Source organism: Oncorhynchus nerka, linkage group LG6 (assembly GCF_034236695.1).
Source record: "Oncorhynchus nerka isolate Pitt River linkage group LG6, Oner_Uvic_2.0, whole genome shotgun sequence".
NCBI classification, from domain to species: domain Eukaryota; kingdom Metazoa; phylum Chordata; class Actinopteri; order Salmoniformes; family Salmonidae; genus Oncorhynchus; species Oncorhynchus nerka.
The window spans coordinates 25,402,088-25,420,923 of NC_088401.1; the positions used below are offsets into that span (position 1 = coordinate 25,402,088).

The 18,836-nt window shown below is 41.8% G+C and overlaps 2 protein-coding genes across 3 annotated transcripts; one reads left to right on the forward strand and one right to left on the reverse strand.

The window, feature by feature from the left end:
* Window positions 1–722: 722 nt before the first annotated feature.
* thtpa (thiamine triphosphatase) lies at window positions 723–2,948 on the reverse strand. The gene is made up of 4 exons (XM_029661156.2): window positions 2,825–2,948; window positions 2,525–2,600; window positions 1,577–2,131; window positions 723–953 (listed from the first exon to the last, which is right to left on the reverse strand). The coding sequence occupies exons 1-4, from the start codon at window positions 2,828–2,830 to the stop codon at window positions 853–855; spliced, it is 738 nt and encodes a 245-aa protein (XP_029517016.1). The 5' UTR covers window positions 2,831–2,948; the 3' UTR covers window positions 723–852.
* Window positions 2,949–3,929: 981 nt separating this feature from the next.
* On the forward strand, window positions 3,930–16,921 carry zfhx2 (zinc finger homeobox 2). Of its 2 annotated transcripts, none has more exons than XM_029661154.2 (5): window positions 3,930–4,036; window positions 5,948–6,106; window positions 9,262–9,316; window positions 9,595–13,758; window positions 14,056–16,921. In XM_029661154.2, the coding sequence occupies exons 1-4, from the start codon at window positions 3,938–3,940 to the stop codon at window positions 13,662–13,664; spliced, it is 4,383 nt and encodes a 1,460-aa protein (XP_029517014.2). In that variant the 5' UTR covers window positions 3,930–3,937; the 3' UTR covers window positions 13,665–13,758; window positions 14,056–16,921. The 2 variants fall into 2 exon arrangements, with proteins under 2 accessions (XP_029517014.2, XP_029517015.2); XM_029661155.2 differs by lacking the exon at window positions 3,930–4,036 and adding an exon at window positions 4,433–5,358.
* Window positions 16,922–18,836: the final 1,915 nt, after the last annotated feature.

The window sequence follows — 18,836 nt, forward strand, 5'->3', positions numbered from 1 at the left end:
TCTGGGGTCTTGGCTGATTTCTTTATTTTCCCATGATGTCAAGCAAAGAGGCACTGAGTTTGAAGGTAGGCAATGAAATACAGCTACACCTCCAAATGACTCAAATTATGTCAATTAGCCTATCAGAAGCTTCCAGAGCCATGACATAATTTTCTGGAATTTTCCAAGCTGTTTAAGGGCACAGTCAACTTAATGTATGTAAACGTCTGACCCACTGGAATTGTGATGCAGTGAACTATAAGTCAAATAATTTGTCTGTAAACAATTGTTGGAAAAATTACTTGTGTCATGCACATTGTAGATGTCCTAACCGACCTACCTTAACTGCAGGTACACAACTATCTTAATGCATTATTGCATTAAAAAGTTTTGTATTTCATTTGGCAAGGGAATTATATACTACACTAACTCAATGGTATTAGTTGATTTGTTATTTCAAGGTTGGTAAGCAGGACAAGACCAACCACACCATGTGGAGATAAGAGGTTGGAAGACATTCCCATTCCCAATCATCCTATGTCTCCAGCAAAAGTGGATCCAAAACATGCTGAATGGCAGATGTCATTATCATTCAGTGACTCTGCAAGTGGACAGGGTGGTAGTTCATTATTCTTTAGAAGTGGTTGAATACCATGTACTAGGCCTATGACACCCAGACAGCATAGCAGGACATATGAGATTATGAAGTCTTGTGAAAGCAAAATCAAGGGCAACAATCATAATATATTTTCATTGTTTATTGTAATAACAAAGATAGACCATAATTTTTGTGTTAACCACTTGAATTAGATAAAGTTAAGGACATGCAGAATTTTCAATGACATTAGTCAGCTACCTTCCAGCTACTATTTCTTACAATATATATGCACTTAGTAATTTTGCATAGTGTTCTGGGCAGTATCTTTGCAGGTACACATCCATTTTTCCTTGAACCCTCTGATCGCCAGACAAACCTAAAGATGAGGGGGAGAGGGTGAAATAGGGAAAAATAAAGAAAATATTAAATATTTCTAAAATAAATATAACATAAATACAAAATTAACCGTAGGATGTGACATTACAGCACATAATAAAGTTGTAATAACATGGTAATGATATGGTAACAAGTTATAGTTACTCACATTGAAACGTTATTTGCCCAGATACCCCATAATTTCAGTATAATTATATTCTTATTTCAGGGTTACACCACATACTTTGTGCCATAGTATAGAGGGGTAACAATACAGAGCCCCTTTTCCAACCATTTTCCTTATTAAACTCTTATTTCATCCTTAAAATCTTATAACAAACTATTACCCTTAAACATGAATGTAATTATACGGAAATTAACGGTTATGAATGTTTTATTGTGAGTATAAATAATTTGTTACATTACTATTACCATGTTATCACCATTTTATTCCATGATGTAACATAAAGTGCAAATGATCTATAAGAAGACATTAGTACAATACATATATGCCATCAATCTGTATGATGCATGCTTTCTGGCAGAAACAAGCATTACCATGAAAATTAAAAGAGAAAGAATAATAAGTGCATAAATGACTGATACCCAGCATCCCCTGCTCACCCAGTCTTTGGGCAGTCTTTTCAATCTTCCTCAGTGCAGACTGAATGTCTTCTCCCTGTGGCACGAGAACCTCTATCTCCCCTACACAATAGCCAAAGTCGGCCTGGTCAAGGTCTACACGCACTCCACTTTCATCTCCTTCCCCCCCAAAAGTGAATGAACACCTCTGTGTTGTGAACTCTGCAAAGCAAACCAGATTCAGCTCCATCAGCCAGGACTCATTCCCTGTGGGGCAATTCTCTGCACCTTCAGTTTTGGGTGTGTCTTGATGGACCACTGGGTGCGTCTGGTTGGCAGTTTTTTGCTCCCCATTACCTTCTTTCATGAACTCTCTCACTTTCAACTGAATTTGAGACAGATTGGTTATCTCCTGATAGCGTGAACACAGTTCTGCCTTCTGAGGCTCCCCCACTCTGTCTTCTGCCTTTGTAACTGTAGCGCATTTGAGTTCCCAACATCCCTGGCGACAACGCAACCACACATCTCTCAAGGTGAGAAGGAAGTCTGGGGTGTCAAAATACTTGTCTTGGAATTGTTTCTGACCAATACACACCGCTGGTGAGAGAAACGTTGCAAGAAAGAGGGAAGGGTGCAGAGAAAATGTATTACATATTGTTTGAATGAATAGTTTTCACTGCTGAAAAGGATGCAATTTTGTTTTTAATTTCTAAGTATACTGAGAAATGATATCAAGTAAGTATTAGAAATAAAATCTGTCCTGTAAAACTAAATTAACAGTGTAGTCTACATTTGAGCTTTCTTTACCAACCTTCATCAGCAGCATTCCACTATAATTAATCTAGTAGTTAGCCCACATTATACATTAAAATGGTGCATTCTATATTGTAAGTAGCCAACATCAATCATATTTTTTGGTGTTTCTAATATAAAATCAAGAGTTATGGAGATGCCCTCTGGGCACAATGGTACAACTTGGAGGCTACACACCTCCTATCTCTTCCAATTGTTTCTGAATGTCAGCGTCACAGACAAATTTCCTCTCCACTTCCACACTCATTGTACTCTGTAATGACACAAATTTATCAGCATCAAAATGCTCACTGTGAAATAAATTAATCTAACAACTACACATGATAAATTCAATTTGGGAAATAGTATATGGTCCCAATATTGGCCTTGCTGCCGTGTGGAAACGTAGCTACGATCTGTAATAAATACAGAGCGCGTGCAGGAGTAACACTAGATTAGTACGTTAGCGTTAAACATTTCATATATTCTACACCTCACCTCCATTTAACGACCGCTATTACCGATTCAACAGTCTTGTAAAATAGGTTCAAGACTGTTGATTGAGCATTCACTAAATCACTGACAGCCGCAAGTATTTTAGGCAGGCGCAGTGTGGACACCTAGGTGCTTACTGCATTCATGAGCATCATAGCCCGTCATAATAACGCAGAACAATTACTTTACAGAGATTGGAAAACCACTGTTAGTACCGTTTTTAAACCTATAATCTATACTATTTGTATTTTTGTTATAACCGTAATCCCCCATATTTCGTGAATAATTAAACTAATGTCATGCAGTACTACACAATATGATGTACAGTAATATAAAAGGGCTTGGTGAACATACTGTAACAAGTGTCCTAATTGGACAGGGGTCCTATTAGGCCTAATTGGGAAATGCCAATCTCATTCAATAGCCTACTGATGGATTGAGAAACGAAATAGAGACCAAATAGCTCTAATCAAAGACATATATTGTCTCACCATGATTATAAGTAGATGTAAAATTTTATGCAGCGTTATGTCTAGATACATTTTCTTTTTTAATTTTACCTTTATTTAACTAGGCAAATCAGTTAAGAACAAATTCTTATTTTCAATGACGGCCTAGGAACAGTGGGTTAACTGCCTGTTCAGGGGCAGTGGGTTAACTGCCTGTTTGTACCTTGTCAGCTCGGGGGTTTAAACTTGCAACCTTCCAGTTACTAGTCCAACGCTCTAACCACTAGGTGACATGTTGTGATTGTTTAACATTTCAATATGTAGGCTATTCGCCCTGCTTGTTTATTTTCATCCTAACCTGATGACTCCATAGAGGATCAGTATTTTGGGTATGCAATCCGATTCAATCCGGTTGATTGAATTCTACAAATGCTTTTTCAGATCAAGGGACATGGCTCTAGAGAGTCCCTCTCATCATGCTTCATTACATTAAACTGCAGCACTGGTTCGACGATACAAATATTAGGCTATCTGAATAAACTAATATTGTTACATAAAGGTTTTATAGTGACGCCAAATGTATTCTTCCCTACTGAATGTCAGATATCAGCCTTGGGGGGAGCTGTCGTGTGTTTACTAGAGGGAAGAGGGGAAAGAGAGAGGGCGAATGAGGGAGGGAGAGAACAGGCGAGGGAGGGCGAGCAAGAGAAAACTTTTCAGTTTTAAAGAGCGAGAGGAAGCGTGCGCTGGAGCGACGACCATGCAGGTAAATGCATTAGCTAATTGCTCTGAAGTTAATTAAACGATATTGCCGTTTGCTTAATTGCGATTGTGCGTTTGAAAGATTGCTGTGCAAATGATAGTTTCAATCGAAAGATGAATGTTGTATATCAAATGGTTCTATTCACCGGATTCGAACATTAAATTCCAAACTTTTCAACCTCCGTCTCCGTTTCTTTTCACCCCACCACCCCTTTTGCCGTGCGCAGTGTGCAAAGTAGTCTGTTTCAAGTAGCTTAGCATTAGATTCTTTTGTCAATTATTGCACGAAGCCATCTAAAATGATTGTAAAGATGTTCATAAATACTAAATATTTTGTATAATGAAGTAGATCATTAAAATGTGTTATCAGATTTTGTGGAATGGTGGGGGAGTAGGGGGCGCGCCGTTTTTTACACATCTGTAAAGGGAACCCATATTCATTAATTAAATAGCTTAGTCCATGTAGGCCTCAATTTGCGCTGTTGAGCAGGCTGCGGGTGGTGTAATACTGGATCCCCGATTGGCAGCCCACAATCCGAAGGATAAGTGAAGCACTCGAGGCCGATGTTTTGGACGGAATATCTAAAACCTACAGTATCTATTTGTAGTAGATCGGTATACTTCCGAATGTGTAGCCATGTACACCTGGGCTTAGTTTTTTTTTCAGACTAGTTGAGGAAGCTTGACAGCGACGGGTTAAGTTCTTGTTAGCTAGTAGGCTAAGTGCCACGACTGTTATTTTGGTCCTTTTGTTTAATTTCGCAACGTTAATGAATAGACAAGGCGGTACGTAGTTTCGAGTCTCAGTTTTTAACCGTCTGATAATTGCAGGACAGAGTTAGTGTGTTTCTTGCATTTCGTAACACAAGCTAGAAACAACTATTGCGACGTCGATAGCTTGGCTAACTAACGCTAGCTAGCTTGCTAGCTAATTGATTCAACACTTCGGCGTAGCTAATTAGGTTGGACGTTAATTAGCTAAAGAATCACGAGCCATTTGGGCATTTTTATCCACGCCGTTGTTATATATAGCCTTAAACTATGTTTTATTACTCACTGCACTTTCTCAACTATAATAATCATGCAACCTTGCTGGTTAAACGATATTTTCTGGGCACGGCTAGATAATTGGTGAGGACGGAAGTGGGCAAATACAAGTGTTGGTATTTGGGATTTGTTTTTGTTTTTATCGCGCCTCGATTAATTTAGTAGTAATCAAATTTGGATCTTAATAATAGCGACGATGTAAGTCGTTAAACCTAACCACAAAATTCAATTTCTGCCGAGTAGCATTGGAAAAGGACAATACTGCATTGAGTTCTCATGGTGAGGTATGTTGGCCATTAGGCTATTTTGTTAACGTTAGTGTGTGTATGATGTTCAAATGGCTATTATTCGCTTATTAGTTATAAAACGACATGTTTTGCATGACCCTAAATATCATGCTAGTCGCTGACAGTTTATGCTGGTCAAGGTCAATATTCAGGCCATTCACTTACATTTTAATTGAAGTGGTTTAAATGTTTCTTCGTGTCACATGACATTGCAATTACATGTCAGAAATGTAAAGTATTTTTTTATTGCACTGTTAATTTGTTAATTGGTAGTCCTCAGAGGAATTTAATTTGAAGTTGATTCAATTGATTTGGACCAAGTTTAATTGATACTATTTTAGGTAGGTCTAATGTAGCCTAAACAATTAGGCTATCTATTTCTGTTATCTAATAGTTAATTATCTATATTGAGGCTGAACTTGGATTACTTTCTGTTTAGGTTTATTTTTATTTCCAACATACTTACTGAACATTTGCACTGTATAGCTTTTATTTTGGTTCTACAGAGAAACACCCCTGGACATGGTCATGATTTAAAATAAATATTTTTAATTCCACTAAAATACATTTCGATCTTGCAGGAGGAGTCTGGTGAGACAGTGTGCGGTGACCGCAACGGAGTGGTGGTGTGGTTGTGCCCCCTGTGTCAACAAGGGTTACCAGACAGGGGCTCCCTTGCTCTGCACCTGAATGATGGGCATAGTGTGCTTCCTAACTGTGTAGACAAGTTGCTGGACATTGTAAGTAGTGCAATGCAAGTTCATTCTGGACTAGTATTTTTATTTTTTTCTCCCATCGCACGAGTTAACAGAACTTGACTTTTGTATCTATGTGTTTAATTAATGATTCTTGGATGACATCAAATATAATACATTATCAATTATTGTACATGCATTATTTGTATATGTTATTGTAGGATTTTAGAACGTTTCCCAAAAGCTTCTTAAGAATAAGTTGAACTAACTTAGAATCTTTGTAAGAACATGGTTAAATCTCCGAGCTGTTTCCAAAAACCATTGTTACTAAAGCTGCATTTGAAAACGCTTGTTAGTTATGGACTGCCTTAGACCACTCATAGAACAGCTAATTGTGTCGTAAGCAGTTTTTTTTTTGTGTGTACCGCGCCACTTTATAGACAGATCTTCACTAAACATCATCAAATTGTTCTGTCTGACTGTTAACTACAAACAAGCAAATAAAAATATGCTTCAGGAAACCAAGATGACTGCTTTAAAAGATAAATGGCCTACAGTATAAACTACGTAGGCCTATATAATTCAAGAATATTATAAACATTTAATGTTCATTCAATTGAGTTCTATTTTACTACTGTCTATAATGTTGCCTCAATATACAGTACTAGTCAAAAGTTTGGACACACTTACTCATTAGAGTTTTTCTTTAATTTTATTATTTTCTACACTGTAGAATAATAGTGAAGACAGCAAAACTATGATGTAACAGCATATGGAATCATGTAGTAACTAAGTGTTAAACAAATCAAAATATATTTGAGTTTTTCAAAGTAGCCATCCTTTGCCTAGATGACAGCTTTGCACACTCCTGGCATTCTCTCAACCAGCTTCACCTGGAATGCTTTTCCATCATTCTTTAAGGAGTTCCCACATATGCTGAGCACTTGTTGGATGAGTTTCCTTCACTCTGCGGTCCAACTCATCTCAAACCATCTCAATTGGGTTGAGGTTTGGTGATTGTGGAGGCTAGGTCATCGAATGCAGAACTCCATCACTCACCTTCTTGATAAAATAGTCCTTACACAGCCTGGAGGTGTGTTGGGTCATTGTCCTGTTGAAAAACAAATTATAGTCCCACTAAGTGCAAACCAGATGGGATGGCTTATCACTGCAGAATGTTGTGGTGGCCATGCTGGTTAAGTGTGCCTTGAATTCTAAATAAATCACTGACCGTGTCACCAGCAAAGCACCATCACACCACCACCTCCATGCTTCACAGTGGGAACTACACGTGCGGAGATCATCCGCTCACAAAGACACGGTGGTTGGAACCAAACATCTCAATTTTGGACTTATCAGACCGAAGGACAGATTTCCACCGGTCTAATGTCCATTGCTTGGGTTTCTTGGCCCAAGCAAGTCTCTTCTTCTTATTGGTGTCCTTTAGTAGTGGTTTCTTTGCAACAATTTGACCAAGGTCTGGCTCAAGCAGTCTCCTCTGAACAGTTGATGTTGTCTGTTACTTGAACTCTGTGAAGCATTTATTTGGGCTGCTATTTCTGAGGCTGGTAACTCCAATGAACTTATCCTCTGCAGCAGAGGTAACTCTGGGTCCTCCTTTCCTGTGGCGTTCCTCATGAGAGCCAGTTTCATCAAAGCGCTTGATGGTTTTTGCGACTGCACTTGAAGAAACTTCAAAAGTTTTGACATTTTCCGGTTTGACTGACCAAGTAATGATGGACTGTTGTTTCTCTTTGCTTATTTGAGCTGTTCTTGACATAATATGAACTTGGTCTTTTACCAAATAGGGCTCTCTTCTGTATACCACCCCTACCATGTCACAATACAACTGACTGGCTCAAACGCATTAAGAAGGAAAGAAATTCCACAAATGAACTTTTATTAACAAGGCACACCTGTTAATTGAAATACATTCCAGGTGACTACCTCATGAAGCTGGTTGAGAGAATGCCAAGAGTGTGCAAAGCTGTCAAGGCAAAGGGTGGCTACTTTGAAGAATCTCAAATATAAAATATAACTTTTGGGGTTACTACATGATTCCATATGTGTTATTTCATAGTTTTGATGTCTTCATTATTATTCTACAATGTCAAAAGTAGTGAAAAGAAAGAAAAACCCTTGAATGAGTAGGTGTTGCCAAACTTTTGACTGGTACTGTATTTCATGATGCGTAACAACTTGTGCAATGTGCCAAATCTTTATTTAGTGCATTATTATACAGACCTTCTAACATGCACGCATTTTGCGTACCTACTACTACGCAATTCTCTGTCCATGTACGAGATCTGAGTTAAAAGTACGCAGAAATGAATAGGGCCTGTTTTTTTGGGGGGGGTTTGTCTCCATTTGAACAAAAAATGTATCACTGAGTAAATTTAACATCCCGTTTCTCGAGTGGCAACACACAGACATGTACAGAGTTTGAGTCAATGGAGATTAATACCTAATTTTTCGACGTAGCTACCCCGTGTCTGCCCCTCCTGTTTGTTGTGATGCTGAGTTTGCCGACTGTCAGCTGTATGTAAACACATGGACAAATCTCTTTTCGACTCCATGTGTTGTGGAAAGGTAAACACTAATTGTTTCAAGCAAACATAAGATTCAGTGCCAGCACTTCACTCGCATTTGCTAGTGAAAGAAATTAAATTAAAATACGAGTAACTTGTTGCATTTGTGCGAGTGTGATACACATTTTAATTCTGCGTCCCATTAGTTGTATTTTCCACAACATTACGAGGATCACTCAACCTGAGACTAACTTACTTGTTTAATAAAATTTCAAAAACTTCAAGAATAAAGGCCCTTTGTGTTCTTTCTAATTAGATCTTGTTAGTGATTTTTACCATCTGTGTAAATGGAATGCTGTCAAGCAAGTATTCCAACCTTTTGTTGAATTGATTTGGTATAGTTCTATAATTGCGATCACACTCACAGACAGTGCGCGCACGAGCGTGCTGGGGGAAAGAGAACCCCAATTCGGCGTTTTCTGCGCGCGAGTTGAATCTCCAATTTGCCGCGTGCGTCTGGTACTCTAAAGGGTTGGCAGGTCATAGAATCATAGAACGAGTCACCAATTTATACCAAGATGCTCTCTTGTTGGACTGCAGCACTAAGCAGTGGGTTCCTGTGTCAGCAAAATTGAGTCTTAAGGTAAAATGTTAGTTTTCTCTCTTTACCAGGCTGCTCCCAAACAGGGGCAGAGTGGAGTGGACACCGATGTTAAGCATGATACAGGTGAGTTTGTCCTCTGATTAACAGCATTACCTACGGTTTTGCACTGTCTTTATGAATTTTAGTTATGCATTATTTGAATGAATACAAGCACATTGACATATTGAGTAGCCTAAACAATTAGCTTGTGTTAATTTTAAACGCCTGTTCCTTGAAGGTTTAGAACTAAAAGTATCAATATGCTATGACTGTATTTGTGTTGTCATATTAATCAGGATCTGTCAAGGTTCCATGGACCCAAAACACCTGCTGAAATATCTTGTCTTTCTGCTTCACATCAGATGCTCCATCATTACAACTGAAGCTTTTAGAAGCTTCAGACTCTCTCTCAGACCCATGTCAAAATAATGAGAACTCTGAAGGACCCCAGCAGAATTACAACAGTAGGCACACTCTCATTGGGCCTGGCGATAAAGAGATGGATAAGGAAGTCGGAGTGAAAGACCCGGAGGGAGGTGGAGTTGTCTTGGAGTCGGATCAGGAGAGCGATCAGTCCACAGAAACACTTGTCGACAATGAAAAGTCCACAGGAAAAAATGGTGTAATGGCTGATGGCGATGACAGCCGTCCATTCAAATGTAATGCGTGCTTAGAGGCTTTTCCTACCAGGACCACATTGTGTGTTCACTACAACTCTGCATCCCATGTGCAACGGATGAGAACAGGATCCCTAAAACAGGGTGGTGAAAATGACACCCCTGCTCCCTCAGTCTCTTTTCTGTCTCGGCCATATTTATCAAACAAGCCCTACCAGTGCGCTGTGTGTCGAGTCTCTTATAACCATGCCATTACCCTGGAGAGTCATTTGAAATCTGTTTTGCACCAGACCCGCAGCAGAAATGCAGTAATCTCTGCCAACGGTGCAACTGGAAATTCGGGAAGTAACAACATGGCTACTAACTTACTTGTTACCTCTGGGGGCAGCACTGCACAGTTGGTTTGCACCACCAGCAGTAATTGTGTCATCCCGGCAAGCCTGACAGCAGCAGCAATGACTACCAAAGACGGAGAACCTATTCAAACTCAGCCGGCTCCCTCGCTGCTTTCCTCCCCTGTAGCCTCTGCTCAGGCAGTCTCTGCCTTTCTCACCCTCCTCACGTCCAGCCCAAGCTCTCTCTCGCACTCCCTCCTCCCCTCTCTGTTTGCGGCTGGGGCGTCCCCTGCCACAGCCACACCTCAGCTCATACCCCAGCATCAGATGCTCATGCCCTTTATCGTGAATGGGCTCCAAACGCAAAGCCAGAGTCTAAACCCAGAGCTTTTGACACAGTCTGTTCCCCTTCTAGGTCTCAATGCTGCCCAGCAAGCTATCCTGGCCCAAAGACTCAGTAGCTTACAGAACCAGTGGCCAGCTGTCGACCTCCAAGCAACCACACAAACCTGTTCAGATGACAACCAAACAAACAAGAGCAAATTGAAGGAAGAGACGACAATTGAGGAGAAAAGGTCACTTAAGGCTGAAAAAGGGAAAAATTGGCCCCTGGAATGTGATAGAGAAAGAGAGATTTGTGAGGAGGATAGTAAAGGATATGCACAAGAGCTCATCAGCGCCTTAGTAAGCAAAAATAACAGGGTTGAGTCATGTAGGATAGATGAAGATAATGAAATGAAAGATGGCACAACATACGAAGGGAACTCTGCAGATGGAAAAGGGGAGGACATTGACAAGTGTATTGACCGCTCACCGTCTGTTACCAGCAACTCAAGCCTAAGTCCTACCACTTTAAATCTTATGCTTAGCCCTGATTGTACCCTTCAAAAATCTCAAGTTGGCACAAGCCCTTGTGCCTCTGTCTTGTCACCAAAATTGAGCCCCTTTAAATGCGCCTTAAATTCCTCTGATCCAACTCATCCCCATGCTAATTTGAGGGCTCGGCACTTCTCCCCAGGTCCCCCGATACTGTCAGAGTTCCAGATACAGGTTCTGCGTGCGTTTCTGGAGTCGCGTAGTGGGGCTGACGCAGCCAGTCCTCCCCGTGATGACTGTGAGTCGTTGGGCAGGGAGGTGGGGCTCACCGAGGCGGAAGTACATAAGTGGCTCACTGACGCCCGACGCGCCAAAGAAAAGCAGAAAGCTGGGGGCGCAGGGCACATGCGCAGCATTGCAGCCTACGGTAAAAGATACAAGCGTCTTGATAACAAAGAGGAGGAAGGTGCCCTTACAATAGATATGCTTGAGGGAAGGGACAGCGGTGAGGCCTCTGGCAGTCACGCAATGGATCTGTCCAATAGTGGAGGAAGGAGGAAAGAGTTGGGGAGGGAGAGCCAAGGGGACTCGTGTCTGGCCTCTGATTCAGACAATGAAGAATTCTACACCTCTGTCATCGTGAGTGAGGAGGACAGTCTGACTGGTTCCATGAGGGAGGGGCCAGGCAGCCCTGCTAAAGAGGAGGCTCTTGTAGAACTGGCAGGAGACAAGGGCTCAGGAGGAGGAAAGGTGCTGCGCTCCACCACTGTGTTTCTCTCAGACGCCGAGGATGACGATGATGATGAGGCTGCATCTCAGAGAGCAAAGAGAAGAAAGAGAAAGAGGGAGTTGGAGGTGGAGGTCAAGAAGGAGAGATTAGACCCCGATGTGGATTTGGAACTAGAGGCCCAAGCTGATCCTCCTTCCCAACTTTCTATCGCCATTGACCATCGAGGGCTTCCAAGTGGCATTCTACACTCCCTCCCTCTGTCTCTGTCCCTGGCTCCATTCTCTACTCAATTCCTTAGCCCCTATGTTCTCTCTCTCCCTCCCTCAGTGGTTGGGCTTGGAGTTGCAGAAGGAGATGGAGGCAAAGTACCTGCCTTTCCAAACCCTCCTAACATCACCCGGTTCTCTGACCCTCTCATTACATCGCCACTCTCCCTCCTAACCCACACCTCCCACTACATGTCTAATGGTGGAGACTGTGAGGCTGCTTTAGATCTCAGCATCAGGAAAAGCCACAGCTCAACATCTGCTTCCTCCACCTCTCTCATGGGTGACAAGACTTCAGCACAAAAGGGCCGTCTGCTTGACGGGCTAGGTCTAAGGCCCACAGCTTTTGGGTTACCTGAGGAAGGGAGACTCGGTGTGGTCAAGTTCAAAACTGAGCAAGCAACATCCAACAGCAGTGGCTTTGCCCGTGGCAATAACATGGCTAAGGCCAGCACTGTTTACATGAGGGCAGCAGAGAGGTTGAACACCTCCATAATTGAGAGAGAAAAGGAGCGGGAGAGGGAAAAAGAGAAGGACAGGGACCAGAAAGGCAGGCCCAAAGCACGACGGTACAGGGACATGAGACGTTCCAGGACCATCATCCAGGCTGAGCAGCTCGATGTGCTTTATGGCTGCTATTTCAAAGATCCAAATCCTGGGAAACATGAGTTTGAGCAGATATCAGAGTGGGTCCATCTCCCAAAGAAAGTTGTACAGATCTGGTTCCAGAACATGCGGGCTAGGGAGCGTAAGGGTGAGGTTCGCTTCGTCAGTGATGGCACTCTGGCAGCAGTGGGCAAACCGCTCATCAAGTTCACCTGGCCACTGTCACAACCCATCTTCTCCAGCACCCCCAAATCAAACACCAACTGTAGCGTCTCAACTGTAGCCAATCCAGTACTGGCCCTCCCAAAGACTGAGGTGAAAGAGGAAATTGTCAAAATCAAAAACCAAGTTCCTAACAGGCCCAAGGAGGTGGCCTCTTCCATTTCCTCCGTGAGCAGCAGTGTGTCTGCAGTGCCAAAGACCAAAATGGAGGTGACAAACAATGTCACAATGGTCAAAATCGCCCCCAAAAGCATCGCTCCATCTCCCCCTGTCGTACCCAAGGAGACCCATCCTACCCCGCCTTGCCCCCTTCCCAAACATACACCTGAAGAGGATGTTGGGGAAAATGACTCTGACGAAGAAGTGGATGATCATAACCAAGAGAAGCCACTAGCTGGGCCTGGATCCACTAACCGCATGGTACCAAAAATGCCCTCTACTCCAATTAGCAAGTCCCTTGCTGCGACATCTCAAAAACAAAATGGGCTCAACTACTGGTCGGCCAAGGGCCCCTTCAAGATCAACACACTTTCTAGGGAACAGTTGGGTCTGTCAACCCCCGTGCTCCCACAGTTGTCGGCGCCACTACTGCCACCACTGCGCTCAATATTTCTGCTGCTGCCTCTACCGGAGCAACCACCACCACAACAGCAAGCGCAAGCCCTCAGACCACTGTCAGCATTGTCACCATCGCCAAGACTGCTCCATCGGAGGGAAGCTTCCTGCACCACTCCACCACCCGCAGGCCGCGCACACACCTGTCCTGTCTGCAGCTGTCCATCCTGCAGTCTTGCTATGAGACGTGCGCCCACCCTAACGCGCTGGAGTGTGAGGCAGTAGGGACGGAGCTGGGGCTGCCCTCAAGGTGGTGCAGATCTGGTTCCAGAATACCCGCGCCAAGGAGAAACGCTGGAGGCTGCAGCAGGAGAAACTGGTGAGACATTTGACTGTACAGTTTGCTATGCATTGGTGTGGGAAGTTGTTCATATTATTTTTACTTTAAAGGCTGGTTTCCCAGAAACAGATTAAGTCTAGTTTTGGATTAAAAAGATATTTCAATAGAGATCTCCACTGTGCAGGATTTTTGGTCTAGGACTTAAGCTTCATCTGTGTCTGGGCAACCGTCCCTAAAACTTTACTCCTTGTCTAGAAGTGTGTATATATACATTGAGGTCACTCACCACTAACCTTTTTTGCTGGAGTAACGTCTTTGTCTCTCTCGCTCTTCTAGTCTCCAGTGTCGTCAGATCCCTCCAAGAAGGTTGACATGAGCTCAGGCAGCTATCTGCAGTACAATGCTCTGCGAGCCCACCGTCCTATCCTTCCCAAACCGGTTCAGCTGACGGTCCTGGAGCCATCTTCTCCCCCAGCCAGGGGCCAGCCAGCAGGTCGAGAGATGCTGAGAGGCAGGTGCGAGGCCTGCAATGCAGGCTTTGAGTCCAGAGCAGCAGCAAGATCCCATGTCTTCTCCCCTCGACATCTAGCCACTCTGAGAACCACTAACTTTGGCCAGCCGGCGACCATCATCAACAACGGATCTGATACCGGGTCCAGTTCTGTCTCCGCCTTAGGGTCTGTTGTAGAGGACCCTCCAGCTTCCCCACCCCCAGCCAGCAGCACCAGCTAAGGCACCCGTCGGTGCTGGTAGAGACTCGGGACCCATTGGGCTCCTTACATTTTAAGAAACAAAAATTGGGCACTGGTCTTCCAAGCTAATATCCTTTGGTTTTCGATGTTTGGAAAGGCCCGGTTGCCCTTTCTCCCTCTCCTTGGACGTCTTTCTGCCGAGTTCTTGTTTCCAAACTGGACTCATTTGGATACACCGACTATTGTTACACTGCTTCACGCTTAATCAAAAGTTATCAAATGACTGATGAACATGTACCAGTCCCCTTTGATATTTTCCTGGTCTGCAGTTATAATCCTTGTCGTCTCATCCTTGTCCTTAAAATTACTCTTACAATACTTGTGTATTATCCCCTAAAGACTGCTTATGCAAAACGATTAGGCCATTATATGACTGACTGCAAGATTCTTATCCTCATAAGTGCTCCTAGAAATTGAAGTTTTAATAGTGGACCAGGCACTTGTTTGAGACTGGGTCTGATATTACATTTCCCACAGTATACTCCTTCCCAAGTCATTTTGTTAGTCCAACTGCATCCTATAAAACTGGGACTGCTGGGATTGACTGTACATGGATAGATTTGACCAGAACAAATGAAAAGTAGCTCTGTTTTAGTGGCTTTGAACGAAAGCAGTCTTGATTTTATCTGTATCCCCAACTTTTTGTTCGGATACAGGTGGAGTGTGTTCAGTTAGAGATGGTGTTTTTCACTTCACTTGGATTTTAAAGGTACTTTTAACTGATTGTGACTAGAATTGGCGCGTTAAACTGAACCGATTATTATCCCCTCCTGTTAGCACATTGCCTGCGGCTGAAATGGTATGATATTCCCTATATAGTGCACTACTTTTGACTAGAGCCCTATGGGACTAGAGACCAACTCACTCTGTTTTCATGACAATCCTCTATAGATGGGGGGAGAAGAGGCTGAAGAGGGCAGACTCATTATACAGCACTTTGATGCGTTTCACATTGTATGAAACGTTTTTATTCTTAAGCATTCTTATGCAGAGCGTATTTCTACTTAATGAAATATGTGCATGTTGGATGTCTTATGGTCAGTCACAATAATTAAATTGAAACATTGTTTTTGTTGCAGTCTGTCAAAAAAGGTATGTTTTGGCTTATTAAACTCCAAACAAAAGACTGATCAGACCTTAACGCCGTGCAAGGAGAGTCTTAGTCCAGTAACTATTGTTAAATTATTTCCAATCTATTAATGCATCATTGGTGTGCAAGATCTATTGAATGAGTATGTGGAGCAAGAAAATTGTATGTTTCCTCCCTTTTTTATTATTTGGTCAATGAAAATATCCACAACGGATCATTGCATAAGATTGGAACAAGTGCTATTGCTTATAACCATCAATATACATCAACTTCCTGTGGAGGTCAAATGAAAAAGACTTGACCAAGAAAAGAACAGGGTTTGAATTTTTGGGGTTTAATTTATATATATTTTTGTCTTGAAACATATGTGGTTGCAAGCTAATACTTGTCATCTTTGTACTGGGTAGAAATAATGCAACTCGTCCAGAAACAAAGAGAAGGGAGTCAGTTTGGTACTCTAGTCACCTTTTTGTAAGCAATAGGGACATAGAAAAAGTCAAGACGGAGCTAACAAAGAAGGTGCTGTTTTGAAGGACACATAAACTACTAAATATGTTTTCCTTCGGTTTTATGTTGTATATTATTGTTATTAATAATGTTACTATTAATAGTTTTAACAAAATGCTAAACTAAATGATTTTTAAAAAAGAAATATATTACAAAAAACTGATATTCCAAAGTTACCCTTCCTTTTGCTTTCTGTCATTTAAAAAAACCAAAAAGCAATCTTGAGGTTGGCAGAGAGCAGGAGAGATGTTCTTCATGCAAACTGTAAAGTAACTCCCATGGCTTGACACTTGAGCCAGTCCAACATTTTTACCATGAGCTACAGATTAATGCATTTCAGCCTTCACAACATGAGGAAGGCACTATATTGGGCTCAAAGACTAAACGTTTTAAAATGTCCTCCATAATTACTAATCATTTGTTTTAATGGTGTGGAGCTGTAGCATTTGTCTAAAACAAGGACTGGGTTGCAGGGCTTCAAGTATGGGATTACACAATGTTGCATTGTCCAAGGTAGGTAGGTTTTATGGAGACCTGCTTTTTATTCTAATCATTTTTCATTGTCACTTGATTATCACAATTGTTATAACTGTACTACTTCTGCTATTGTTATCATTACTCTCATCACGGTTTTGATTATTATTGAACCATAACGGTTTTAATGATGCCTCTTTTCACAAGAAAGATGGTATTGGTATGAATATTGAACAATAATGGTGGCAGTGTGTTTAAAAGATGTTTAGAATATTGACAAAGCTTATATTTTTCCTCACTTGTACTTTCATTTTGTGTTGATCTCCCATTCAGTTTTCTTTTGGTATACAGAAAACAAATAAAATAAATTGAACAACAACCGGTCTACTTAGCATGTAATGGGTATGTCAACCAGTTTCATTGCTTGGTAAATCAATTTCACTAGTCTCTTGTAATAGGCTACATGTTATCATAGCCAAGAGAGTTGATGTATTTGTAAATTCATGATGAACATATAGCATAGCTGACTTTTTGCCATGGTTGTACTCTGCTGCGTGTAAGGTGTAACTGGTTATATAGTAATGAGAGTTCTGTCTCCACCGCGAACCTGGGGCCTCATTTATCAATAATATGTAGGCACAAATCTGCATAAACCATGCGTTGGATAATTTCCAAGCAGTGTGAGATTTTTCAATATGAACGTTGGCTTGAGTGTGTGTGTGTAAATTTACACACAGCCATGACCATTTGTACGCACAGTGCCAAGTGTTGGATGAAGGGAACTGTGCCAAATGTGTGAAATTGAGAGTAATTTAATTATTTTTCGATGTCATTGAATGCGTTGTGAACGCAATATCTTTGACATGCTATATATACTGAACAAAAATATAAACGCAACATGCAACAATTTCAAAGATATTACTTGAGTTACAGTTCATATAAGGATATTGATCATTTTAAATAAATTCAATAGGCCCTAATTAATGGTTTTCACATGACTGGGCAGGGATGTTGCCATGGGTGAGCCTTGGAGGGCGTAGGCCCACCCACTTGGAAGCAACGCCCAGCCAATCAGAATATGTTTTTTTTCCCCACAAAAGGGCATTTTTACAGTCATAAATACACCTCAGCACCCGTCCCCCTTCAGACGATCCCGCAGGTGAAGAAGCCGGATGTGTAGGTCCTGGGCTGGCATGTTTACACGTGGTCTGAGGTTGTGAATCCGGTTGGATGTACTGCCAAATTCTCTAAAACGACATTGGATGCAGTTTATGGTAGAGAAATTAACATTAAATTCTCTGGCAACATCTCTGGTTGACATTCCTGTAGTCAGCATGCCAATTGCACACTCCCTCAACTTGAGATGTGTGGCATTGTGTTGTGTGACGGAAGTGGCCATTTATTGTCCCCAGCACAAGGTGCATCTATGTATTGATCATGCTGTTTAATCAGCTACTTGATATGCCTCACCTGTCAGGTGGATAGATTATCTTGGCAAAGGAGTAATGCTCCCTAACAAGAATGTAAACACATTTGTGCACATAATTTGAGAGAAATAAGCTTTTTGTGTGTATGGACACTTTCTGGGATATTTTGTTTCAGCTCATAAATCATGGGACCATCAATACTATAAAAGACAAATAATGGGAAGTTGAATGAGAAACGGCAGATCTTGCTTGATTTGGCACACGCTGCATTTCGCAGAGAGCATGTTTTAAGAGACAGGTGGGACCTTTTCTGCAGAAAGTACAGATTTGCTCATTAGATATAATTTCCCTAAACCAATCTAATAGGGTAGACCTACTTTATGAAGGCAAACACATGCCACTCCGGTGCACATCCAGGTGGACCATTAGGACAATTAAGTTGCTTTGGCAAATATACTTCAAATGACTAGGCACCACTCAGCAATAAGCATCCATCTCCATCAGCTCCCTCCTGTCGGCGTATAGGTCAACTTTGCTGTTCTGAAGAATGAACGAGTCGTGCGTTCCACCTTGCCACCACATTCAGCAGCGTCTTTTGCGCATCACATAACCTATCACCTGCACATAAAGAGTGGAAGACTTTTCTATTCACATAGTTGAACTCGTTTTGGGATGGTGCTTTTATGGCGATGTAGGTGCTGTCTATTGCTCCATTGATATTTGGGAACCCATTGACTTAATTAAACCTGTTGTGCTACGGTGTATAAAAATGGTATGTTTACAGTTCGCTTTGCTGATGATTGCATCAGAAACATTGGATCTTGACCACCAAAGTCCACTTTATGTCACAAAGCTGTCCAGTACTTT

Excerpts from the sequence above, each read along its gene's own strand:
- zfhx2 (XM_029661154.2), top strand. The coding sequence starts at position 3,938 with ATGAGGGAGGGAGAGAACAGGCGAGGGAGGGCGAGCAAGAGAAAACTT. Across the intron at positions 6,107-9,261 it reads TAGACAAGTTGCTGGACATT|GCTGCTCCCAAACAGGGGCA; the intron begins GTAAGTAGTGCA and ends TCTCTTTACCAG. Across the intron at positions 9,317-9,594 it reads CGATGTTAAGCATGATACAG|ATGCTCCATCATTACAACTG; the intron begins GTGAGTTTGTCC and ends GCTTCACATCAG.
- thtpa (XM_029661156.2), bottom strand. Across the intron at positions 2,132-2,524 it reads ACAATTGGAAGAGATAGGAG|CGGTGTGTATTGGTCAGAAA; the intron begins GTGTGTAGCCTC and ends TTCTCTCACCAG. Across the intron at positions 954-1,576 it reads AAAGACTGCCCAAAGACTGG|GTTTGTCTGGCGATCAGAGG; the intron begins GTGAGCAGGGGA and ends CCTCATCTTTAG.